We start from the raw sequence: 26,793 nt of genomic DNA on the forward strand, positions 1-26,793 counted from the left end.
CTGCATACAGATGCAGACATGGGGAAGGTTTCACCTGTTGGATTTCTGCTTGCCATATAGTTGTTAAAGACACAAGGGCCTTGCTAGGAAAAAATAGGGATGGCTTCACCTGTTGCTGGGGGAAGCTCCTGGATAAGATTCTGGACCTGAATGGTTTTAGGGATGTTAAAGATGCCTGACTAAAACAAGCTTTCTCTGTTGGGCTGGCTAAATCAGACGCCTTATTAAAGCGTCGTCTGTTGGATCTTTCAGAACATCCAGTTTATTGGCAAGACACAGCTTTGGTTTGTGAATCAGGCAACTGGTTTGTTTTCCTGAAGTCTGTGGGGGCAAGTTCCGAAATGCAGCAGTGGGAGAAAAGAGCAAAGCATCCTTGACCCTCCAAGACAAGAGAGAGGCCCTGAGCTCCGGCCTTCCTCTTGTGGCCTCAGCAGTGTAGCTCTGGTTGCCATAGCAACAGTTTGGCAACTCTGTGGCAAGCAGAGCCTCCCTTTGTCTCCCAGAGAGCAGCACCAGGTATCCATGGGGGTTGCAAAGCAGAGACAAACCATGTGCTCCTCTTGGGTGGGTGTGTGTGTGTGTGTGTGTGTGTGTGTGTGTGTGTGTTTCAAGCTGCAGACTGTCAAAGCTCAGTAAATCCTGCTATTTAAGGACTGGATAGGACCCTCAGGTTTTTTTTTTTTAAATGCACAAAGTACGTGATTCTAATTTTGGTAAGTAAAATGAAGATCTTTGTGTAAAATATTCTGGAAATCTCTGATGAAAACAGTGCCACACAATTGTGGCGTATACTTTTCGAGGGCAGAGTTCAATAGCTCCTGAAGCCTTCAGACCTAACATCTGAATTGAAAACAGAACAGGATTTAAATTTGAATGGTTCCGGATAAAAATTTAAAAACTGGTGCAGTGCTATAGTTACTTTAAAAAGTGGTGCAGAGCTATAGTTACATATAGAGATGTAAATTATGTTTAATAAGTATGGCATTGCTCTTTGTTTTCTATTTATTGGAGCATTTTAGGCCACTTTTGTCTGTGGAGGAACCCAATGCCACTTACAAAATGAAAAAAAAATCAAATTATAGCAAGCTATAAACAAAACCCACCTTCAAACAAACCAACAACAAACCTGGTTGGTCAAGATCTGGCAAGCTGATTTTCACAGGTTCCAGGTCTTGAACCCTGGGCCAAGGGCCAGGAAAACCTTTGACTAATGTCCAGGAGTTCGCATCTTTGGCCCCAGTTTAAATGGACCTGCTACCTTGTTGCAGCAAGCCAACAGGATCTTCCAGTGCCAGTAACCAGATTTTCCCCTTGGAAATACTCATATAGCCTTTAGGACAGGTTAACAACCTGTTTCATAACCCATTTATTTAGATTAAGAAATGGAGGAAATGACAAACTAAACCATCCTGTTTTTCTGCTCTGCATTTTCTCTGAGCTGACCAATTTAATATCTACCTAAGCAGTGGTGGGATTCAGCAGGTTCGCACCACTTCGGCAGAACCGGTTGTTAAAATGATGCTTGTAAACAACCAGTTGTTAAATTATTTGAATCCCACCACCAGAACCGGTTGTTAAATTATTTGAATCCCACCACTGTACCTAAGCCTTCTGTGCCCAGAAACTCCCTCTTGTATGGTCCAACCGTGCTAATTTTTCTATGCTTTTTCCAGGGCTAGGCAGGAAGGAGTTACTGTAAATATGGCCAGATCCCAGGACTCATGATTGTGCTAAGCATCTTGTAGCTATCTAGTATAAGTTGAGTTGCCAACCTCCAAGTGGGCGAGGAATTACAACTGATCTACAGTCTGTGGAGATCCGTTCCCCCAGAAACATGTGGCTCCTTTGGAAGGATGGACGCTGGCATTATATCCCACTGGGGTACCTCCCACTCCCCAAATCCTGCCCCTCCCCTCAGGTGACACCTCCAAATCTCTAGGAATCTGCCAACCCTAAGGGTGGTGGATAGAGTGCTGGATTAGGATGTGGGAGACGCCGGCCATGCAAATGTGCTCTGCATAATTCAGGCCTACTTCTCACTGGAATGAGTATCCCATATATGAGCTGTGCCACTTCAGACTTCCAGAAGACCCCTTATGACAAAATGTTTCTTTATACAAAACATTTCCCTCCATATAGAAAGCTACAATTCAGGAGAAAAGATTTGCCTCTACATTAAAGCAATGCCAGTTTTCAACATAGAGAGATTTTGGGAGGGGGGAGCATGCAGTCATGTGAGTGCCCACCTGTGGTCCAAAATACTACTGCCCAGGTTGTTTCTAAGCAAGGCCTTATGGTTGTAGCATTTCAGATGACCATGCCATAGAATTTGGATCCAGATTATTCCAAACTCTGTCTCTTATCAAAGAAGGATAGGGCTGTTTGGAGTGAAGAAATGAGTGAGGTTTAAGGAGTATGAATTCTTTTTGCCTGCAATTTGTCTGCAATCTCTTTTCCCCATTTCATATTTTAAAAGTGCTAATTGCTTTCACTTCTTTTAACCACAGAATGTTGTCTCTAAATATGGTGCTCAGTTTCGTGGAAACTCACAACATGATGCCCTGGAGTTCCTCCTCTGGCTGCTGGACCGCATGCATGAGGACCTGTGTTCTGCGTCTCTGAATCAGAGAGGTAAAGCATCTGGAAAGGTGAGTGTCTGATGGGGAAAATCTGTGGTTTTACCTTGAAAGCTCTCTCACCTTTATGTTGATTGTAAATTATTAGCAAGGTAGACACCTAGTCGTGGAAGTGTGAATGAAGTTGCTGTGCTGGGTTGTTCTGTATATTTCTGCTTATTTCTGATTCTGCTTTCAGATGGCCTGTTAAGGATGTCAGCCTTTGCCTTTTTCTTTAATATAAAGTGTGCTTTAGTAGGAAACCTGCTCATGATCCTCCTACACTGCATGCAATCACAGTTCCTATAAATGGAATTGTGCCCACATTTGGGTGAATGTATGAAGAAGGGAATAGAGACCAGTGTATTCTGTCACAGTTGGGGAGGGTACTGGTCTTGGCATTGATGTCTCCATGATCATTGTTTTGGCTGCAAAGATGTCATACATACATACATAGCTGATGTTCCATTCTCTTCCTGCTCAGATGACAGAGGCTACCTTCCCTCCTACACTTTCAGAATAGTTCAGGAAAAGGAGGCTGATACAGTTAAATCAGCAACCTTCTTTTTGCCCATCCTCTGGGGCAGCGGAAGTGTAGGTGGTGCAAGAAGTTCCATCGGGTAAATTATCAGGTGTGGGTATTTAAAACCTGTAATTGAGTTGGAAAGGCCTAGAGCTACCGCTGAAGGGTGAAGGTGCAACAAGTGTCAGTGGTCTAGGGTTTCTCATGACAGTGTTATTGGGTTAGACGTGTGGTGATGCCAGAATGTCCCAAAGTTGCCTCTGTTCTTTTTACTTTTCCAAGTCATGACTGTGACTAAGGCTGCAGGATCAAGCACATTTAGTTGGAAGTAAGCTTTAACCCAGTGGGACATTTATAAGGGAACTTCTGTGGGATTGTATCCCCTAAATCTGCTAGCTAGTGCAACCATTGTTTTTTCTGAGGGAAAGGTGAAATGGAGGGAAGGAAAACTGCACCCTGGAGCAAAGGCGTAGGGGGAGGAAATGGAGCCCAGGTCAAAATGCGGCACCCTGCTCCCAACGAGGCAGCCCCCCCCCCTCGACTTACCTTTGTTCAGCCTGCAAAGAGCAGTTAGCTAAAAAAGCAATCTGGCTGGGCGAGGCCCCCTGCCCACTTACCGTAGTTCAGCTGGCTGCTGAGCACCCTGCAAAGAGCAGCTGGCTGAAAAAGTCAAACTGGTCTTCAGAAATCCGGTTGGGAGGGAGGAACAGAGAAAGAGAAGGAATTCCACAGAGTGCAAACTTCCTTTCTCTAGATTCTGCAGCTCAGAGCAGCCTTGTTTATTCATAAGAGAGCCAGGATTTTTTAAATTGCTGACAAAAATGAATCCTGTCATCCTGTCGATTTTCAGAGAGGTAATAATGCTTTCCATCTGATGTTTTGCCAACATCAATAATATGCCAAATATTAAAACCACATTTGTCATCTCATATTTAAAAATAAATGTAACCTATATGCATATCTGTACCTATAAAGCAGAGAAGTGAAGAAAGATGGATATTTAATTTATAATTCATTAAAAAAAACCATAGCAAAGGCATAATCAATTTGGTTTTAATGATGCTTTCCAAGCATGGATATACCCTAAAAGCCTGGAATGGATAGGTTTTCTGTCACTATGACTGCAAATCCTTTTTTCTCAAAAAAACAAGATTTTCTTAAATGTTTCCTTTCTGTGTTAAATTTCATATCTTTCCCCAGTAAATCTCAAAACACGCATTCAGAAATGCTACTGAACTGTCAGATATGCCTTTTAATTAGCTCCAACATCACATTTTAAAGAAATTTATTTTCTTCCTGTCAGCTTTCTTCATTGTCCAACTTTCACCCTCATACATACTATGGCATCTATGGCTGCCATTCCCTGCACCAGCCTCCTCCTGATTTCTTGATTGCTTCATCTTGATGATGAAGCCAAGGAATAGAAAATTTTGAACAATTCCAGTTTCTTCATTGTTAACCTTAATGTTGAGTATTTCCCCAGCTATAACCCTGCTTTGGCACTTTCTGCTTTAATTTTTGCCAATAGTCATTCTGTTTTAACAGTAGCCTTTTGTCCAGATTACAGGTTGCACATCAAAACAATCGGATGTCATGGCTTACTCATTTCCTTTAAAACCTGCAATAGCTTCTCATGATCCACGCAATCAAAAGCTTTGCTGTAATCCATGAAACACAACCTGATTTTCTTCTGAAATTATTTCATATGTTCCCATAACCAGCATAAAACTGCAATATGATTCTAGTACCTCTTTCCTTTCTGAATCCAGCTTGAAATCAGGCATTTCTCATTCCTTATGTGGAAACACTTGTTGTAAGATGTTGAGTATCACTTTTGTGTGAGAAGTCAATGGTATGATCCAATAGTTGCTGCAGTCTTTGATGTCTCCTTGTCTCCAAAACCATGGGCCATGTTTCATTTTCCATATTTTTGGCATATTCTTATCAAGATTTTGATTGATGTTTCTGTGTCTTGAAATAGCTCTACCAATTTCCTGTCTGCTCCTGATGATTTGATTCTTCCAGTTTCTCCCAGTGTGGCTTTCACTTCACGAAAACCGTAGGTTCTTTGTTAAAAAATTCTTCTTGGAAGGAATCTGTCTTCCTTTCAGGGTGTCTTTTTTGTTCTTCAGTGTATGGATCCGATCTTCTCTTTATTTTGTCCTGTTCCATTAATATATTTCCATGTTGATCTTTCAGCATGTCCAACCATGCTTTAAATTTTCCTTAGATTTCTTGGATCTTGTGGAAGAGATCTCTTGTTCTTCCTTTTTTGTTGTTTTCTTCTATTTGTTCTTTTTATTATAATAGCTCTCTTTGTCTCTACATGCGAATTACTGGAACACTGCATTTAGACTTTTGATTCTGTTTCTGTCACCTTTTACTTTTGCTTCTCATCTATCTTTAACAATGTTACAAATTTCTTCAGTCGTCCATTCAGGTTTTTCATTTATTTTGATGACAGGAATAGTCTTTGCACATTGTTCTTTCATAATATCTCTAGTTTCAACCTGTAGTTCTTGTGGTTCACATTCACTTAAACTTAGTAATTCAAATCTTTTTTTACATAGTCTTTGAACTGTTCAGCAATGTTGCTTAGTATTTTGACACTCCAAGAGTTCTAAGGTTTTTTTCAGCTTTATTCTGATTTTCAATATTAACAATTCATGGTCTATACACCAGTTAGTTCCTAGTCTTACTTTATCAGAAAGAATAGAGCTTTTCCATCTTCAGCTTCCAACTGTGTAATCTATTTGATTTCTGTATTGGATGTTAGGTGATGTCTGCATATGCTATCATCTATTTGGTTGCCTGAAGCATGTGTTTGCAATGAAGAAATTTTTGTCTTCATAGCGTTCTATAAATTGCTCTATTGCTTTGTTTCATGCTCCTAGTTCAGATCTGTCAACAATATTTGATTCTGCTTTGTTTCCTACTTTTCATTCTAGTCAGTTGTGATTATCAGCATATCTGATTTATATATGTGATCATTTTCTTCCTGGACACTTGCATAAAAGCTTCAATTTCTTCCTTATTCACATCTGTAGTTGGGGTATAAACTTGAAGTATGGTTATGTTGACAGGCTTTCCCTAAAGTCTGGTTGATATCATTTGGTCAGACTTTGCATCACAGCCCCTGACTGTCTACTTCATCTCATGTCACTGTTAAAGCAATCCATTTTCTTCTGTGATTGTCATTCCTTGAGGTAAACAGTTCTAATTTTCTGACTAAAAATGTCCTAATCCAGCTCACCTGAGTTCACTCACTCCCATAATTGTCATCTTTAAATGTCCCATTTCTTGTTTTTCAATTTTGAGTTGATCTTGGCACAAATCTCCTAAAACATTTGTAAAATGCTTATAAAATGTTACCAGTCCCCCTTTTGTTTGCACTCACCCCATTTCAAGGGATGATTTCTGGCTGTTGTTTTTTTGCTTTTCCTTGTGTGTGGTCAAATTAGTGTTTCATGCTTCACAGCCTCATGCTATGGTTCCCTGAGTCTTCTGTAGTCAATGCTGTGAAGATAACCTCCTCACCCCCCAAATCTCAGAAACACTGAAATGTTCCAGAAACAGGGCAAACGGGGCTTCTGCAGGCAAGGAGTGAACTCACAAAATGGTGTCTTAAAAGGATAGCACACAAATGAAGCCTTTTAAAAAAAACATTTCAGCCAAAAGAATTGCTAGAAAAGAGGATGCATTAATAACATTTTGAGGCTGCAGATAAAACATTTTGGGGAGAGCTCCTGGGAGAAAAAGTTTTATTTTCTGCCGCAAAACATTTTAAAGTGTCTGTGTGGAAAGGGCCCTTGAATCATACCTCTCATATTCCAGGTTCCTATTACCAATGTTGAAAAGCTCTGAACTTTCCTTTTGCATCCATTCATATCAACAGCTGAATGTCGGCTGTAGTTTAGTTGTATCATTAAGAATAGCACTAATCGTAGTTGTCCTCCTCTCTTCCTCAGTAGCCGATTGAATGCCATATGACCTGGGGGTTCCATGTTCCAGCACTATATCTTTTTTCATTTTGGATTGTCTCATCATAAGATTTCTGAGGTAAAAGATTATCAGAAGTGATTTACCATTCCTTCTCTATAATACTAACCAGAGTTAGCTAAAGTGGTACTTCCATTAAAGGCGCGCGCGCGCGCGCACGCATGCGCACGCGCACACACACACCCTGGCATCACTTATGGATGCCTGTTATCTTCTGCTGATGTGACTGTTGATCCCTGATAGGACTGCATGTATTTTAATCTGGTTTCTTAGTTGTAACAGTTTTGCCTTGAGCAACTCTACTAGGAGTTTAGCCTCTTGACGAAGTGTAGGCCCCTACGGTAGGCCCCACATGTCCAACTCCTCTTACTACAGTCAGGTGTGCATCAAGTTGGATGCACTAGGTGCGTGCCCAAGATAAGAATACTCATTATAAATTTCTTATTTTTGCTTTTTACTCACAGATATAAATCAACTGGAAACTGTGGCCCTTCCTAAAACATATAAGTCCCAACCTATTGGTAAGAGAGCTAGCTGGTTGATGTTTTGGCATTTGTCAACTCACTCTCTTGCTAACAGCTAAATTTCTGCTCCCAAGGAGGCAAAGCTGCAGCTCCTGGGCAGCTGCTGGAAAACAGAGGCTGGCCAATGTGGAGATGAAGGATACGGCACCTGTCATCACCACTGCACAAGGCCTGCATCTCTGGGATAGCTGCCAGCTGCAAGCTTCATGCAGCACAGACGATGGTTGCCAGATGACAGGACTAAAACAAGAGGGGGTGGCATGGGCTGGAGCAGGGAGTGGTGTTTACCCACCCTCCTGATTCACTGGCGGCTGCTGTTACTTCAGTCAGGGAAAGTCCTGTTACATGAATGAAGGCAGGAATCAGCACTCACTCTCCAGACCTGCCAGACGGCAACTCCACTCACTTTCTTGGTCAACACAGTGGGCACCTGGGGAAGTACTGGTGGATGACATGGTGTTTGCAGGTGCTGTGTTGGGAGTACTTCTGAATTTCACTAATTGGTGAGGTCCATGAGAATTAGCAAGAATGAATTTTAACTGGAGGGACTAAAAGTTAAGGACATGCTTGTTTAATTTTTAAGGCTGTTTTGATTCTGCTACATTTATTAAAAAGATAGCAAAAAGTGAAATATTAGTGCTTTTTTCTTCTAACCATGAGTAGCTTTTGTTTTTTTTTAGATTGTAAGCTAACTACTGCTTCTGAGTGAAATGTATATTTAACTGATAAATTGGTTAAAGAAAACCAATCAACTGAAAACACATCCATTGTTCCTGAAATAGCAAGTATAGAGACCTCAGACTCCAGGATTCATAACTCACTGTGGTCGACTTTCTGATCAATTTTCAGTGTGGTTCAGGATAGCGCCCCTGACCTGAATGGCCCAGGCTAGCCTTATCTCATTCGGTCTCAGTTAGTATTTGGATGGGAGACCACTAAGGAGCACCAGCAAGCAAGCAATGGCAAACAACCTCTGATCATCTCCTGCCTTGAAAACTCTGTGGGGTAGCCATAAGTTGATGGCAACTTGAGGGCAAAAAAAAAGCAGCACAGGTTTGTTGCATTCTGAGGAGGATTGCTTTCAGAGGGCAAAGTTCTGAGGATTTGCAGCACTGAGCTCAAGGGAAAGACCTAATGGCTCCACAGAGCACTCAACTATTTCCTTGGCAATTCGAGATAGATTGGCCCCAAGTGTGTCAGATGGGCCATATGCCTAAGGAGATGGGGGCAGTCTCCTTTTACTTGTTGTGGTGGGTTTTCCGGGCTGTGTGGCCGTGGTCCGGTGGGTCTTGTTCCTGACGTTTCACCTGGATCTGTGGCTGGCATCTTCAGAGGTGTATCGCAGAGGGAAGTCCACCACAATGAGTTGAATCCGGCCGCGAAAGCCTTCGACAATAAAATCTCCTTTTAGCTTACCAGCACCAACCCATGTTGGTGTACCACTAGTAATCTGCAACCAAGGATGCTGACAGGCATCTTTCTGGAATGGACTGGCGGCTGTTTTGTTGCTGTCTGAAACTGTAATTAAGAAAAGCAGACAAGGCCCTGATGAGTCAGAATGAGTGTGGCTCATGTATTTTGAGCCAGAGGAGCAGCCATAAGCAGGTCTCAGACAGGATCACTAGCAGATAGTGCCTACCTGCCATGTCTGAGTGTGGAATTTACTATTCCAGGGCTTTCTTTGTGGCAATACTGACTGACACTAAGTACTAGCAGCTTTGCTGGGAAGGAGATCTCCCAAATCCAGAGGAGGGGAAGTGGTAGAAATCAGTGAACCTTATGTTTGAGTACTGGCATCTTTGAAAAACAAAAAACAAAAATGTACTTCTGTTTTCATTCAGGCTCCCCCAAACTACGTCCATTTGGAAGCCTGCTAAGGTTTAGAAAATGTCTGCATGTGCAAATCTTGGTGCAAACAGAAGTATGAAGAACTTTGTACTGGCCCTTTACACTAACTTAAATATAGCAGTATCCCAAACTGCTTTCCCCCTTGCACAAGATGTTAGCAAGCAATTTCTGGTACAACACAATAAAGAGAGAGGAAAGTGCTAGGTATCACACAAGATCTTGCACAGGGAGAACTGCGCTGGAATCTGTCTATGTTTCTGCTTGTGCATCAGAGGATGCAATCCCAAGATGACAAGTTTGCTGTTTCATTTTGTATGTATGAGGAATTTCTCATAGTGACGGGATTGGAATGGTTGTCTTGGGCTGGTGGATTCTAATTAGATAACACTCGCCAGTGGAGATGGCTCCCAGATCTGCAAAATGAGGACAATACGGTTGACCTGCCTCATGGGGTTATTATAAAGATCTGGATTACTGCAGCAATATTTGTGAAATGCCTGGAACACTCAGAATGTTCCAAATATAACTGTTAGATGGTTGTATGTTAAGATTCTAAGAATTCCAAAATGCAACCAAGTACACGCAGTCTCCTGTCAAGCCTATTTACATGCAAATGGTTGCCTGTATTCTGATAAATTTGTGGTAAACTGGTGACTTAGTTCGGTGTTGCAGTCTACCAGAGGCAAAAACAAAATAGTTTATCTTGCCTGAGGATATTTTTGCATCTGTAACCCTGGGAGGAAAGAGTGTGTGCCCGTGGGGGAGGAATCAGGTCTGCCTTGCTTCAGAGTGTAAAGGAGGAAAAAAAGGAACATACAAAGTCCAAGGCTATCTCCCATGAATGGAATGGAATGCAGTGGTTCAGAAAGCCTGGAAACAAAGAGCTGATACTTTTACAAATAATATTTAAACCAGTATTTGCATTTTTCCTAACAGCAAACTGAAACAATTTTATTTTCCAAAAGATGTGTGCATTCATGCATGTGCCCCTTCCCCCAAAGGTAAAAAATGTTCCTCTTTTACTTTTTTGTAATAACATTATGGCTTCTCCATGAGATCAAAGTCCAGGGCTCCCAAGTTCCTGCAGGGGACAGGGATCTCCCACCCAGAGGTGAAGGAAGGGGAAATTGTGCCTGGGGCAAGGCCTGCCCAAGCATGCCCCCCGCCCCTCATCCTGCTCCCCACCCCCCACCCCACCTCAGCCAGCTGGAGCAGCTGGGCTGGGAGTCTGCCACCCCTGGAGGCTGGGCCCCTTCCCAAGATGGTGCCCACCCTTCCCTCCCAGAGCAGGCAGATCTGTCCCTTCTGCTGTTGCGTGCTTGGGTGCTTGACGAGGCCGAGGGGGCACGGACCTGGGACATGCATGCGCCCGTGACCCCTCAGCGTTGTAAAGTGCCCAAGCATGCTGCAGCAGCCCTGGAGAGCCCCTGGCACTCAACGTTGGCCAGCCTGTCCGGGTGCAGCAGGCGAGCAGCAGCAATGGCAGCTGGCTGGAGGGGTCAGCTTGCAAGAGCCTGTGGACTGCTGCAGCTGCGCAGGTAAAAACTTTTAGGACGTTGGGAGAGAGGAAAGGGGCAACACTGGGGGGAGGTATAGCCCTTCTTGCAATCTGAGAGGATGGAGGGACTTTGCACGGGTGGTGTGGGGATGCCCACCGCTCCCCCTGCGCTCAAGCCCTAGGAGGGGGCATTCTGCTCACCCTGTGCTTCCCTGCCTGGGTCCAGCACTCACTGGCCCGCTCCCCACTCACCATAAGCCGCGGGGTCACCTCTTGATAAAACACGGGGACCCTGGACGTTCCCCACATCACCAGGCGACCCACTTGCCAGCTGCCCAGGGCTACCCGCTCTCCCACACTCCTTGGCGCGCATCAAGTGGGTCCTGTAAAAGAACAACATTTTCCAAAACCCCTTGATTTGCCTTGGTGGTGTACCTTGGCTGTTTATGCATGGTTGATTCGCTGTGACACACAGCTTTCCGGCCAATCAGGAAAAAGGATCCTCCATTTTGTTTAGGGAGGGTTTCCCCGTCAGAGAGTGGGTGACAGGAAGCTTCGTGATGGCGTAGAGCCGCAGTGACATCCTCTTTTACAATGCATGCAGCTGCATTAGAGTGGGGCGTTTGCACAGCGGCGACGTGCCAACATTGCTCCCTTTGCTTTCGAGCTTTACGGCTTCTGCGGCAACGCAGCGGCCATTCCGCGGCTGGGGTGCTGCTGAAGCGCTTACCCGAGGTTGTCGGCGGTGGAAACCGAAACTGATTTTCACTTTCGTTTTTCTGCCCAATCAATTCGCTGTGGATAGGTGCGTGCGCGTTGTGAGCCTATCAAAAACAACTTCTCGTGTCAGCCAATCAAAATGGAGGCCCGCCTTCGGCTGGCTGCCATTTCCACGTGTCCATGACACACTTGCGTGCCAGCCAATCAGAACGCTCGATTGCCACGGAACTCCTCCTCTTGCTCCCCCGTGTTATTTCCTGAATGGCAAATGAGTGGGGAACAAATGTCTCCGTGGTCAAAAGCCGCGGAGGCTTTTCTACGCGGGGTCGCTGCGGCGTTGCACTTAGAAGAGGAGTCAGGAGTGGCCCACTCTCTCAGCCCGGCGGCCAGCATCTGCTCAGGCAAGCAGGAGTCAAGACCCAGCTTAAGCTCAGCCAGCTCCGGCGGGCAGAGGGCCTCGTTCACAGCCAGCCTGTGCAGCGCCTCCAAATGCAGCTATGCTGCGCTGCTTCCTTCCCACTCGTTCGGCCTCTGCGCCTGCACACAAGTGCACTCCCTCTGCCTTGGGTCTCGTCCAGCAGACAGCATGCCCACCAGCATGCCCACCAGGCTTTGCAGCTGCCTGAGAGGAAAGCCAGCCCAGCCAGCCCAGCCCAGGCTAGAAGCGTGGGGGGCAATTCCCCCCCCCTCGTGACTGAACAGCGGCCACCTGGGGCATTTGTCCCCAGTCCGCCCTGTGGAAGCTCCGCCTCTGCTCCCACTTCAGCTTCTGTTCTCACCACTGCTCCTATAGTTGGTGGGAGAAAAATTATGGTTTTTTTTAAAGCTGTTAGTGATGGTGTGATGTTACCTTTGAAAAAAATCCAGAAGTGGTGACAGTCTGCTTTACGAAGGGTGGGAAGTCCTGTGGTTTTACTATAGAGTTTCTGGCAATTCCTGTAGAGGCATGGTGTGGTTTGTGCCTTTTCCCTGAATGTGATATCATGTCATTGCCTGACAATACCTTGTTTTGCCCCTATCCGATCCAATACCATGGAATACGTTCCCAGCTCTGGTGGGCCCACCTGCTCTGACCATTGCCCAGGGTTTACCTGAGTTCGTGGAATTTGTTCCTTTCTGGTAGGGGAATTAGCAGAACAGACCTAGCAATGCAAGGGGCCAGGCTTTGGGATCTCCATCAGTTTATACAGGGGTTTTTCCCTTCAGAAATCCACAGGAAACCAGAATTTAAGTGAAGTTTGATCATTTTATTAAATAACAAAAATAATAAAAGTTACACATGCAGCTTGGCAAAACACACACACACACAGTTTCAAGTTGCTCAGGATTTAGATAGTGATTAAAAGATAGGTTTGGAATAGTAGAGGTCATTGCAGGGAGGGCAGTGTTTACCAGTTCTAGGAGAATAAGGTGGAGACCGGTGCTGGCATTAGATGCAGAGAGAGGAATTACATTGGGCACAGTGGAATCAAACCAAAAGCAGCTCAGGGTCCAAAGGGCAAAAGGCCTTCATTTGGGAAGACTAGATATAGGAAGGTTTGACCCTATGGTGATGCTAAGGGAGGCAATTTTCCTGGACAAAGCAGGGTTCCATTCTCAGGAGAAAACAATACTGTGGAAAATGGCTCAAATTAGTCAGGGCCAGGGAGAGTCTAGTTCTTGGCAGAATTGATGAATTTACAACTCAGGGCATTCCCATTCAAAGTAAGGTTTGATGATTCTCCAGTAGTAGGAAAGGAAAAACTATAATTAGATTGACTAGGGAAGGAAGGAATCAGGACAGCTAATTGTATTGAGGCTGAGTAGTGATTGCAGCCCTTCCTGAGCTGGAGCACAAGTGTGGCCTTTCCAAAACTGTTGCTTTGGTTATCCAGATTGTGTTGTTCACTGCTATGCATAAATGATTAGGGAGTAGAGTGGAGAGGAATGTGGCAAACAGAGCCCCCACCTCTTTAAGTACCAAAGTCCCAAATTAAGATTTGTCATTCATCTTAGTCTGAACTGTCTATGACACTAATAGAGAACTGAGTGGTAGGGCGCATCTCAGAAACAGTCCCCATGTCTTGCCATGGGCTTGCATGCCAGCAGTTTCCAGGTGTTGTCCAGGATGTACCTGGCACCAGATAAGGTCTGTTTAATTTTGAGGCTGTTGGCTCTGTGACTATGATCAGCCAAGGGCTACGTAGCCAGTGGTTGTGGGCCTCTTTGAGAATAATGGTTCCATTTCTAGATATCCCAGAGCTTCTGTGATGTGGTGAAAGTCTGGAGACCACCAAAGCTTCCTGCCCATCTGCCTTGGTTATTAATTCCATTTTGTTTAAGTTATACTTATCATGGAAGCAAGGCAGAGTTGGCAGGTATCCATGATCAGGTTTTCTATATTATTTCAATTATGGCTCTCTCACCCTAATATATCATTAGTTGTGGCTATCTGTTATGCTACAGAAGAAAAGAAGCTTCAGATCATTCAGTCCCAGTCATAAATATATTGTTGCATTTTTGTTTTAATGCTAATCAGGTGTTTTTGTCTGAAAGGTTGTCTGTGTTCCTGGCAGCTGTCAAAATCTGATTGGCAGCTACCCTTAGGCAAGGGTGACAAGCCACCAAATGCACTGACTTGTTTTTCCTTCCCTTTTGGGCAGATGCCTTAGCACCTGTACCCCATTTAGTTGATGATCCCTTTGGTGTCCTCTAAGAATAGCAACAGAAAGATTTTGGTATGGCTATTATTGTGTTTTTAAATAGCAGCACGCATTTTGGCAAACCTAGACAAGCAAATTAATAAACCTGCTGTACAAACCTCTAACTCTAAACCAAAATCCATCTGAGAGAGATTCAGCTGTAAACTGATCATTAACAGTGGATTCTTCTCCATTGTGTTTTGCTGCATGCCATGTATATGACAATGATTTCCTAGAAAGGCTGCATTTGAATAATGGAGCAAGATGTACTCATATGGTCTTGGGATACTATGGAGGTATATTTTTCACTTGTCATTCACCAGCTCCATCTGTGATCTGCCCTAATACTTTGGATGGGAGTCTTAGGAGAGAAGAATACCAAGCTGCCAGAGAGGACACAGTCTCATAGCTTGCATACAGCTCTTGACTGACTCTTCTTGCACTGGAAGCAGAGGTCTCAAACTGGCCACCCTATTTACCCTTCCCACTGGCATAGGTGCTACTTATGCCGGTGGGGTGGGCAAATGCATCGTTGCATGCCAGTGCTGCCTCTGTGCTCCAGCGCCTCCATCCCCGGATGGGCTGTTAATCTCAAAAGGGATACAATTCTTGGGCTGTTTTTCTCAAAAGGGATACAATTCTTTGCTTTTCCTGTTAAAGGAACTCATCTACTAGGACTAGGACAAAACCCCAGCCTAAGACCCCTAATTAGCTACTAGCTGTCTGACTAGTACTGTTTTGAACAGGCAACTGACTAGGCCTTGTTTGGCAAATCAGAAGTATACTGATCTTAGATATACAAACGGTTGCTGGTAAGATTTGAAAAATGGTATATAACCATTTAAATGTATTAAAAATATTTTCTGACATTTTGCTGGCTAAAGCTGATCATACTGCCTGCTGGCTAAATTTTCATCCTATTCTTGTTGTATAGGCATTTGTCTACATGTTTTAAAAGAGTGGTTTGGCAAATTATAAGGATAAGATATTTGCTGCATCATTGTAAGAACACTTTCCTGGGAGTAAATCCCATTGAACAGAGTAGGTTTCTGTGTACCGGTAGATTTTGCCTGGAATTACTCCTTACAATGGAATCCTAAGTGGAGTTCCAAGCTTCTAAGCCTATTGACTTTAATGCACTTACAGGGATGGAACTCTACTTAGGGTTGTTCTGCTATTTTGAGAAAAGAGTTGGTACTTGAAGAAATTGATATCATACCAGTTTCACATTGTAGCAGTTTCAGAGAGAGAGAGAGAGAGAGAGAGAGAGAGAGAGAGAGAGAGAATGTGTGGGTTGGCAAATTACTTCTGTGCTCATTGCTACAATAGTTCATTGGTACTTCAGGGAAGGAAATAGGATCTGTGAATATTCACCAAACCTCATATAAGAGGCCTGTGAACCCACCTTTAAGAACAAAGACCTCTTTTGCAGTTTGTTATGTCTGCACAGCTATCGTATATGATCTGTGCATGGTAACGTGGCTTTCATGCACTTTCTTAAACACGTGCACAAACACAACAGAAGAGGCAGCGATCTGGCTTGGGAAGTAAACTAGAAGTGAGAGGAAAGATAACCTTTTCTAACAAGTTCTGATCATGTAACCTGATTGGATTTTGGCAGTTCATTTACATCTTGTACAAGATCCTATATCTATGTGCTTTGCTTTCTCTAGCAATGTCAGGCTGGGCACATTGTGCCTGCGGAGACTGAATTCACTGTAATCCCACATGCTGAGATAAGTGTTTGATTGTGCAGCCTTATCTGTTGCTCTGCCTCTGGCTGTGATTTGCTCTGGTGGTTCCCTGGAGAAGATGGATTGTGTGATTCCTGGCATGCACTGAGCCTGGCAATATTTTAGTCTCTCCAAACCCCCCTCCCAACAGTAGTGTTGCCTTTCCCTCTTTAGGTGGGGTGGTTTTTCAATTGCAGCCTCCTGAGCTGAGGCACGGCAGAAATCTTCCTGCTGAGGTGCAGCGAGCTGATTCTTGCTTCTGAGCATTGGAAAGTGCCGCACCATTTTTTCTCTGACATGGCCTCTACTTAAGGGTCAGTTAGGCAGCTGTGATATCTAGCAGCTTCTTTGAGTTCTCTTTTCCTTGGGCTTATTTTTAATGTCGGGATGAAAGCTTAGCACCACACTCTGTAGATACCTATCATCCATTATGCTTCCCCCCGCCTCAAAGACCTAAAAAAGGACACATTTTTGAGACTAAAAAATGTAGGTTTTGACCATTGCCAGAGTTTTGCACTTGCTCATTAATTAACTCCCTGTCAGGTACTACTTCTAAAAAAAAACTTTTTATCAACTTATAAAGAAGATTCAAAATGCAGGCACTGGAGAGATCGATAGATCAAGCTTAGAAATCAGAACACAACTCTCTGCCAAGAATACTGACACACCACTTATGTCAGGCGCATTCCAACGCTTAGCCTCTACTCTCTCCCACATTCTGTGCCTGTTTTTCACACATCTACGCACATCTTTTTCCTGCACGTATGTACATCTCTTTCCCTGAGTCCTCACCACACACACGCAAACTGGCTGTGCCTTCCTTGTGCGTGCGTGCACATAAAAAAGCCCTACAAAAAGGAAATCTTCTGCTTTTGTAGAAGATACATGAGACTGCTGAGCAGTTGAAGTGAGAATTAATTGGCATTTATCTCAGTTTGAAAATGTGCCATTTGTGAGGGCACGCGGTGAGCACTGTACTCTTCTTGCACAAAGAGCCGCATTTCTCTTGTCTGATAAAGCCAGCAGCCTCAGAAGAAGACAACCTTGGAACCTGGATTTAGCACAAGTGGGAAAATTTGTGTGTGTGGGGGGGGGAGGGGGGGCGGCGCGAGGAAGCTGGTGGGTAGGAAATTGTGAGGTTAGTTGAAAGAACCTTTGAAGAAGTTGGCAAAATGCAAGTTATCTCACTAGCGCAAGGGACACAGCATCTTTTTCAGGGCATTGTTCAGAGTCTGCTGGCTCAGACATAATGGGGTTATGAGCTCTGATGCATACATATGTCTGTCAAAATCACCATTCAGTCCCCCTGCATAGCAAACAAGACTGCTTGGCTGGAATCACTCACACGTGTCTTTGGTCTTGGGTGTCCCATTGGCTTGCAGAAAGAAGGTACGATGGAACATATGGAATATAAGGATAGTGGCATTTTCTGGCATTTCTGGCATAAGGATAGTGTCAAGACTTGCCTGAGGAAAACTCCTTGGAATAGGAGGAGGAGCTCATCACAGAACCCAGGAAAGCTTTGTATCTCTGTTTATCATGGTAGTTATAGAAGTACTGCTGGAGAGGACACTCTTGATTCAAGTGCACTGCTTGCACCATGCTTGGGGTTTTCCCCATGTGATAAGACTAAAATCCCTCCTAGCCATGTGTGCTCAGCATCCTCTTATGTTTCCCCAGCAGGGCCCCCCCACAGATCTCAGGGCTGGGAGAGTAAGGGGGTTGTTTTTCCTGATTCCTTCTCCTTTTGGTCAGTATCTCTGGCAACCTTAAGAAATGTGACCTGCTTCCTCCCTGGCTTGGGTGTTGGCTCCTTTTATCCTTGCCTCCTCCAGAGCCCCCTGCCCAGTGTGATACCCTAGGGTGTGGGCCGCCCCTCACACTTCTGGGACTTAGCCTCTTCCTCCCTCTTCCTTCCCACTCCCTCATTGCCTTGTCAATGGCTCTTCTGCCACTGTGTTCTTCCTCTGTGCTTCCAGCTTCTCTGTGGGTTATACCCTTGTTCCCCATCCTGACAACAGCCGGCTGGTGGCTGCATGGAAGCCCTGTTGCCCATCTGCCAGCCACTCAAGAGTCTCTGCTGCACCCACTCCATTACCTGGGTTAGCCAGAATAGTCAGTCCTTTCCATTAGCTGCTGGAGCAGGCCAGAGTGGACTAGACATTCATAAGGTGGGGTGTGATCCATGCATGGCCAGTGCCTCCAGGACCAGCTTGGAACCTGGTGTAGATGGCAGTGGCAGGAATATCCAAATCCAGTGTGTCTGGATCAGACCAAGGCACAGTGTAATTGCCCCCTGCCCCCCTACCCTGCCTTAAGATTGGCAATGACAGAGAATCTGTATGGGGACCACTGCTAGATGGTAGAATATTTGCCAGAGCTCTGCTCTAGAATATGGGTGCCCAACCTACATTCTTACAGGATCAGTGCGGTTGCTGTCTTGTCCAGCTCCTTTGCTTGCAGTTACTTCATGGACAGCTCCTCTTCTGTTCCAAGAGCTGAGTCTTTCCCCTAGCCCTTTGGATACCATCTGCTGGATGGTTCCCATGTTCTTTAACTTACCTCGAGCTTCCTTTGTTGGACACATGACCATAATAGGTCTTTTCTAGACTTAATAATGAGCATAATAAATGAGGAATACATTGACCGCATATGAGGTAGACAGGATGTGTTTTTGGCACTTTCTGTTTCTGGTGCACAAGGTCTGGGAAAACCTTGTGCTTTCCATGGCAACAGGCCATAGTTCTCTGAGGAGGCCCACCCTCACCCTTTCAGAGTACTGGAACTTGTCACATGCTTGGCTTGAAATGATGAGCCACACTGAAAGCAGCTTCGTGTGTGTGTGTGTTTCAAAGGCTCAACAACCATAGCTGTCTCAGCTGCCTCCCCAGAAAATGCCATCATTCCTACACATTCCAATAACTGTATCTGTGCTGGGCAGATGGTGGAATTCATTAGCCCTCACTGATCCTTCCGTTGGCCTGATTGTGTTGGTGCTCTGAAGAAATATATGATGGATTACAGGACTCTTAAGATCAAAGTGTAACCAACAAGAGTCAACAGGGCTGGAAAGGGTTAACTATAGAAGGAAACAAAAATTCCTGATTGACTGGAGGAGAAAGTTAATCAGCTGTTGGTGTTGAGAGAAAACAAAATGGTTGGGGAGTTTTGCTTTGGAGACAGAGGTGGAGAGAGCATCTCTGTACTCTGAGGGGAGTGCTGATGTGGGGGAAGGTGTCAGACGGACAAGTTGCTGCTCGTCTTAGACTACTGCTCCCTTGTAATGGTCAAACCACTGACACATGTGGGGATTTCTTTGTGGGGAGAGGGGAAAACTTTGAAGTGGAGAAGCAGAGCTCAAAGAGGGAAGGATTATTCTTCTCAGAGTCAGAAGTGGGAATCCTAAAAATATTCTGTGTGAACTGTGACTAGGTATTAATCTCCAGGGAGAATTCCTTTAGTCTGGTGAAAGGGTGAACTGCTATGATTTTTACCTCAGGGTAAATGTCCTATTTCTGATTATCAAGTGGAGAAGGAGGTCTGATAATTTAATGTCAGGAGGCTCACAAAGCCAGCGAGTTTTGTAACTTTCTAGGGAGAAATTGACAACTTTGAAACAATTTCATTATCTGAATTTCCTTGTAGCCTGTGTTCAGGGACTGAGAGATGTATCAAACTCCTGTAACAGTTTCTAAACACAAGTAGCGATTGGATTCTGTCTGTCTGATTTTTAAACTTACTTGATTTACTATGTGGCAATGCCTTAAAAGTTGTGTATTTAATAAATTATTTCATTTACTTTTATCTGTTAAGAAGCCTCTAGCGCCAAGTAACTTATGACAGGGAAAATGATGAAGAACCGCACTTTCTGTAGCTTTTGGGGAAGGTCCTAGGATTGAGTGGAAAAGCCCAATGAATCTGTTTTCTCAGAATACATGTATTTTAGCTAGGGGTGAGACAAAGTTTTTTCAACAGTATTTCCTTTTCACATGCCCCTGTACTGAACAAAACCATACAGTAAGGGCTGCTCAGTTCCTGAGGGAATCATTTTAGATTCTTGTGAGGAAAAAGCTACCACAACGAGTTACAGACCCAGAAGGATGGATTGGGATGGGGTGGGGGGTGGGGGAGTAGCTATTTGGTCTTTTAAATGATAAAGTGTGAGGTTTATCTCTCTGTAGCTGCTTGGCAAGGACTTGCGGTGGGCCCTGAGAAGCTTTGGATGAAGATTCCAGTGAAGGTTCAACATTAAGAATTTTTATCCTTTGGAAATGAAGAAGTGTGTGTGTGTGTGTGTGTGTGTGTGTGTGTGTGTGTTGACCTTGAGACAAAAGAGTTTAGATAGTAAAATCACAAATGTTTTTGTCTATGATTATTCTTCATTCACACAAATGATCATCATTCAAAAAAGTCCTTCAACTTTAGTAAGCTTCACTTTCTCAGCTGCCACCTTAGTTGCGTATCTAGATCTGTAACTAGGCTTGTTGATTTGGTAAGGAAAATCAGCAAGATGACTTTTTTCAAGTTTTATTCGTGGCCAAATACAATAGGCAGGCAAAAGAATCTGAGATGAATATTTAAAAATAGATATTTGGGTTATTGGGTTTTGGCTACTTAAAGTTAAAATGGCCTGTTTGCACAGTGTATAGCCCCCAGAAAACCCTTAAAAAACTTTAAAAGGTTTTTTTAACAAATCAGAAAATCTCTTTCAATTTTGCCCTCCTAACTTTCTTTGGCTGGGTCTCTCTGGTGCTTACTGGTGGGCTTGTGCGGGGTTTGTTTTAGGCCCTCTGCATTCCTGAAGGGTTTAATTGGGCAAAGTGTAACTGGCATTCATTATCTAGTCATTTATTTATGTTCTAGGATCAGATTGATCGTTCTACTTATTTACTGACCACCAGTTCTCTACCAGGCAATGTATCTGATATGGCAGAGGTAATTACAAGCTTCATGCTAGAGATACCTAGATTTATAGTTCCAGTGATTTCAGTATTCATGTTGATGACACCTTGTCTGGGCTGGCTGAGGATTTTGATGCCTCTTGACTATTAAAGGTCTCTCTCAGGCCATTATGGGCCCATGCCAAAGGACATACCTTAAAACTTCATTAAAAAAATCAAGGTTCTGGTCATTACCTACAAAATCCTGAATGACCTTCTACCTATATAACTGTGGGACTGCCTCTTCTGTGATACTGCGCTATGACAGCTTGGCTAATCTGAGAAAAGCTTTCTAATACCACCCTGCAAACGGGTAAAGTTGGCACTTGTCTATTCATGTGCTTTCTCGATGATGGCTCCCACCTTGTGGAATGGCAAGCTGGAGGAAGTCAGGAAGGCTCCCTGTAACGAAGTCGGCACTTATATAAGTTCTGCTTTCTGCGCTGCCACCAATAATATATTCTCCTCTATAGCCCACTCAATACTGATTTTCCACAAGGTCACCACCCTGACTGGGGAACACACACAGACACGGACAGACAAATAATAATAACTGGAGCGGTTTATAAAGTTGAACAAAACTTAGAACTTTTATTGCTGGCTTTCACAAAGGCTTCTCAGGTAAACTGGAGAGGTTTAACACTTGTTGGTTTTAGAGAGAGTTTGCTTAAGAAGTTACTTCAGATTCATATGCACACCAACACACGCAGGTGTCTCTTAAGGGAAGATTTAGCTTTGAACTAATAAATTCCCTTATGCACACAGACACTATTCCTCACTGCTCCAATACCCACTGATCACACCCAAACACACAGTCCAAGCCCAGGAGATTCTGGCACACTTGGCCTCCCTCTCTCCCACTAGTCCTAATATGGCTTCACTGCCTCTGGACTGGCTTCTCCCAGACTGGTGATTCTGGTGATACACACAGGGGCAAGGCAGACTAGATAGGTCTGGGCAGTTTTAAAACCGCCAGGCTCCTGAAGGGCACTTCAATCTGCACCCAGTCAGGACCTCCCTCTCTCTCTGTCAAATATACACGGCTTAGACAGGGACTGGACTTCTGTCCAGCCAACTCTGCTGAGACAGAATCCTTTTCTTCAGGAAGCTGACAGACTCCTCTCTGCCAGACTCTGCTCTCTCTCTCTCTCTCTGACCCGTGACTCCTATCAGCACTCCACTCTCCTCTCCCAGTGCTGTAAAGCCCACCTGGCTCCCCTAGCTCAGGAATTTAGGGAACCTGCTTGGCTCTCCAGATGTTCAGGAACTACAGATTCCCATCAGCCCCCCCCACCAGCATGGCCAATTGAAGCGCATGCTGACAAAGCTGATGGGAATTACCTGGACCTGGAGAAGCCTCAGCCTACCCCTGCCCTAGCTCTTGCCAAACGTTACTGGACCTTTTTCAGCCAATCAGGTCGGTTCTCTCCTTGTGGAGCCTTTTTTTTTTTTCTGGCTGTTGCTAAGGCCTTCTCCCTTTGGCCTGCTGTACACCAGCCCTTCAGGGTGGGGCAAGTTCGTTACACTCCCCCTCTTCTACTAGTCTGCAAACTGTACAAAACAGAAAAGTCCAGGAGGGCATTTTTATAAAGGAATTACAACTGTTGTAGAATGTACAGTCCATGAAGGCACCTTTATAACGGAATGAGGTTTCAGTGCTCTGCAGTGATTGTTATAGATTGTTGTAGACTTTTGCTACATTCTTCACCATGTAATCCACTTTCTGTATTGTTTACAGTAAATGTTGCTTTCGATAGCCTGTTGCTCTTCCATAGTCCTATTGCATTGTTCATTGGTTGCCTTATGCTGTCTGATCACACTGTTTAATTTGCCTTGAGTTCTCAGTGAGAAAGGCAGACTATAAATAAAATAAAAATAAGTAATTACAGCCAAATCCAGAGTGGACTGGTGGATGGGGATGGAACTGCTCCAGCATCACCCTGCCCTCTGCAATGGGATTTCCTGCAGTGTGGAAACCACACACACACAAAAACACACACCAAAGACTGGCTTCAAGAATCCCCCATGGGGATAGTGGAGATATCTCTGAGGCCAGCTCCACCAGCACATGGGATCTGGGTGGACAGTGGAAGCCAACTGAGGTTGGCTCCACCCCCTAATCCACCCCCAGAATGCTGGTACAGCTTTCTGCACTGGCGGGCCTAGGCAAGGATGGTGGCTTCTGGGCAGCCTGCCCACCATGATGGTGCATTTGCCCCTTGGGCTTTATCTTTATTTTTATTAACCTTTAATAGGCATATGGGCTAATGGGATGGGCACCCATGCTGGTACAGGGCTGTGCCTGCTCTAGTGGTGGGTCTGCCTCCCTTGGATTGGGCTGCCCATTATATAGGTCATAACTAGTAGGGTTTTTTTGCCATAATTAACTGCATCATTTATGATAAAAAATGGTAAAGATACCACATGGCATCAGTTCTGGAAACTGGAGATGACTTGACAAAACTGGCAATTTATTGGAAAAGTCACTCTGAGCTACTTCCAGCAATCAGACTGTCTCAATATGTTCAGTACAACAACATGGCACCTTTATATAGCCCATGGTGTGCATATTCCATTCTCTCTGGAACTGACATACTGTTTCTGACATACGAGGGAAGCAAGTTTCTGCATTTTCCTGGCAGAAAAAGATATATGCAAGTAAGTCACTGAAGCAACTCATGTGAATTTATCCACTGGCATTGCAACTCTATGCAGAGTTTCTCCAGTCAAAGTCTACTGATTTAAATGGGCGTAGACTGGAGTAACTCTGCATTGAATTGCACAGCCAGTCTGCTTTTATGATATGAAATCTTGCACTGGAAAATTATTCTTTGCACTCCTCTCTGCAGGAGTTTCCACTCTTTCAATAAATTCTGACTCTGTTGAACCACGAAGTTCACTCTTGAAGGTTCTTTATCTGTTAGCTGTTTCTGTTAGACCTGAAATCCTGTGAGGTTGTCTAGTAACCTGAATCCTCTTGGAGATTGTGCCTGTAGACTCCAATAGCAGAGGAGGAGCCAGAGGATATTTTGTGAGGTTTTCTGCCTGAAGTTAGTGATGGCAGAGTGTGCTGCCTCTTAGTGTGAAATAACTTTGTTTCCCCAAATGCTGTCAATTTTGCACAGTGGCCTTTCTGATCCCGCTGGGCCTGACAAGGGCTGTGTGTCAAGGGAGCTTCTCTCAATGGCTTCACTTGCTCCACTGACCTTTGTTTGCTAGTGCTCAGCTATCAGTTTGGTATGTGTCCAGTAATATTTTCAGCCCCAACATTTTATTTTGTTGCCATCCGGAGGCTTGATAAGTATGTGAAGATGTCCCAGAAGCTTAATCTAATTCAAATTGCAACGGACAGGCCTTTTCAGGAACTAGTTGGCTGGATCATATAAATGATGTACTTCAGCATATGCATTGGTTTCCTGTTGGCTTCCTGTTGGCTTCCAGCTCAATTTAACGTTCCGATCCTTACCCATAAATCTGTTCATAGCCTGGGACTCTCATAATACACTCCCTTGTGCCAATTCATTCCTCTCATGACAACCTCCTTGCTTTCACCTCTCTTGGGTTTATCTGCTGCTCAGTTCAGGCAAGAGCTTTTTCATCTGTACATCTTGGATTATGGAATGGCCTACTTTGGAGGGGTGTAGACATTATCACTTCCTGTTCTCTTTGGCGTGAAAGATGCCCTTTTAGAGGTGGATGGAGCATTAGATTTTTGTGGTGCATGCTCTAATGGGCTTTTTCATGCTTTTGTTGTCTGTATTGATATAATTTTATGTATTGTCAAAGGCTTTCACGGCTGTAATCACTGGGGTGCTGTGTGGTTTCCGGGCTGTATGGCCGTGTTCTAGCAGCATTCTCTCCTGACGTTTCGCCTGCATCTGTGGCTGGCATCTTCAGAGGATCCTCTAAAGATGCTAGCCACAGATCTGGCTAAATGCGTCGGGAGGAGAATGCTAACTAGAATAAACCCATACGGCCAAAACTCCACAACACAATATTATCTTCCATATGTTTTTAAAATAATTATTGTAACCTAATGTTGCCTTTTAAAGCTGTCTGGCATATTTTTTAAGTGTGCTAAAACATTTATGTTAATACAATTAATGTGTTAAAGAGTACCCTCCTGGCCACATGATGGAAATGGCTTGACTTTCATAGAAGCATATCAGTATCTTTTGTGTATTTACACCTAGGAAAAGCAGGGCTTCATAGTAACATGTAGAGGGAGCTATTTCAGAGAGTAGGAAGGTGTAGGAGTAGGAAGGAAGGTGACCAAAGAACCTCAGAATGTCCAGACTGTGGTCATAGAATCAGCAAGAAATGTCTGAATGATTAGTAATCAGATAGAAATATCAACTCTCATTGTATTCCCTGCCCGGAGAGTTTTGCCCATTTTTTTGCACGTGTTTTTTCCATGTGTTTTCCTCTCTCCTGCTGCCTCCTTTGTCATAGTCCTCCTTATAGGCATTCATTCTGGAATGTACACATTAGTGTGTGTAAGTAGAATTAAAAGGGAGGAAACCTAACTGGAACTGAAAGAGATATCATGCATATCAGGCATTCCCTTCTCTGCTTCTGCCTTTTATCTTGCCATCCTTTGGAAAAGTACAGGGTAGTACACAAGGTTCTCCCCCTGCATTTTTATCCTGACCCCATCAAGGAGAAGATGGATTAGGCAGAGGTGTCGGTGGTGGTGACTTGCCCTAGGTTGCCTGTGAGCTTTGCAGGAGCATGATTTAAACCTGGGTCTTTTCAGTAGCAATATAATGCTCTAACCATGTTACCACACATGTGTAATATTGTGTGTAGTAGTATACTTACATAACACACAGCCATGAATTAATGATCGAATCAGCCTTTATTATGATCATAGACCATAATAAGGTAAGTAAGATACAATTAAAAGGATAAAATATATTAAGTGGCAGAAGAAAATCTAGGGGGCAGAAGAAAATGCGTAACACGAGGTCGTGCTTATACTGACCACTTAGTAACATAATGACATCCTGCAATATAACTCAGTCACCCCTGCAGATGTCAGATATCAATTCCCTTACCTGCTCCCCATTTATTTGGGTGTGTATATATGCACAAGTGCACACACATACACCAAGAGCAAATAGGTGAGGGAGTATTTGTGTTTGGCTGCAGTGTGCCCAAATTACTACCTGCTGCATAATAATTAGCTGCCATAACTGGTATTACCAACCTGGTTGTTAGAATGCAGATAGCTTGTAATTTGGGGAGCTGACTAAGGCATCTTGATGGCTATTGCTGCTGGTGTGCTCCGTTCTTACTATTTCATGCTCTGCTTAGCTATAACCTCACTGCAGGGATTCCTTTTCATTTGGGACTGGAGAAATTCTGAACTACGTATGGGAATGAGATCAAGATTAATAGCTGCCAGAGGCTGAACTGTTTAGAATGATGAGAGGTAAACAACAGGGAAAATGGAAATGGAAGAAAACCAAGGAACAGAATAGTATCTAGAAGGTAAGGGAATAAAGAGAGCATGTTTCCTTTCCCTAAGGAAAGGGGCTACTTCCTGTGCGGAGAAAAAGGGGTCTCATATCTAAGTTCCCATTACTGGTGTTGACTATGATGCAAACCAGCACACAACCAGCCCATAATGAGCAAACTTGCAGGAAACCACTTCATGCCTTTCTCTTGGGCCGTTTCCGCACGAAGGCGGAAGCGGCCGGGTCGGCGTTC

The 26,793-nt window shown here is 44.1% G+C and overlaps 1 protein-coding gene across 1 annotated transcript in view; it reads left to right on the forward strand.

Annotated features, from left to right (window-relative positions):
• USP43 (ubiquitin specific peptidase 43) overlaps nucleotides 1-26,793 on the forward strand; it is a 139,628-nt gene that overhangs the window by 24,550 nt on the left and 88,285 nt on the right. The window contains exon 2 of the mRNA XM_048487400.1: nucleotides 2,508-2,648. Within this exon, the coding sequence (XP_048343357.1) occupies nucleotides 2,508-2,648 (141 nt within the window). The remainder of the gene's footprint in view (nucleotides 1-2,507; nucleotides 2,649-26,793) is intronic.

This window comes from Sphaerodactylus townsendi, linkage group LG03 (genome assembly GCF_021028975.2).
Source record: "Sphaerodactylus townsendi isolate TG3544 linkage group LG03, MPM_Stown_v2.3, whole genome shotgun sequence".
Classification (NCBI taxonomy): domain Eukaryota; kingdom Metazoa; phylum Chordata; class Lepidosauria; order Squamata; family Sphaerodactylidae; genus Sphaerodactylus; species Sphaerodactylus townsendi.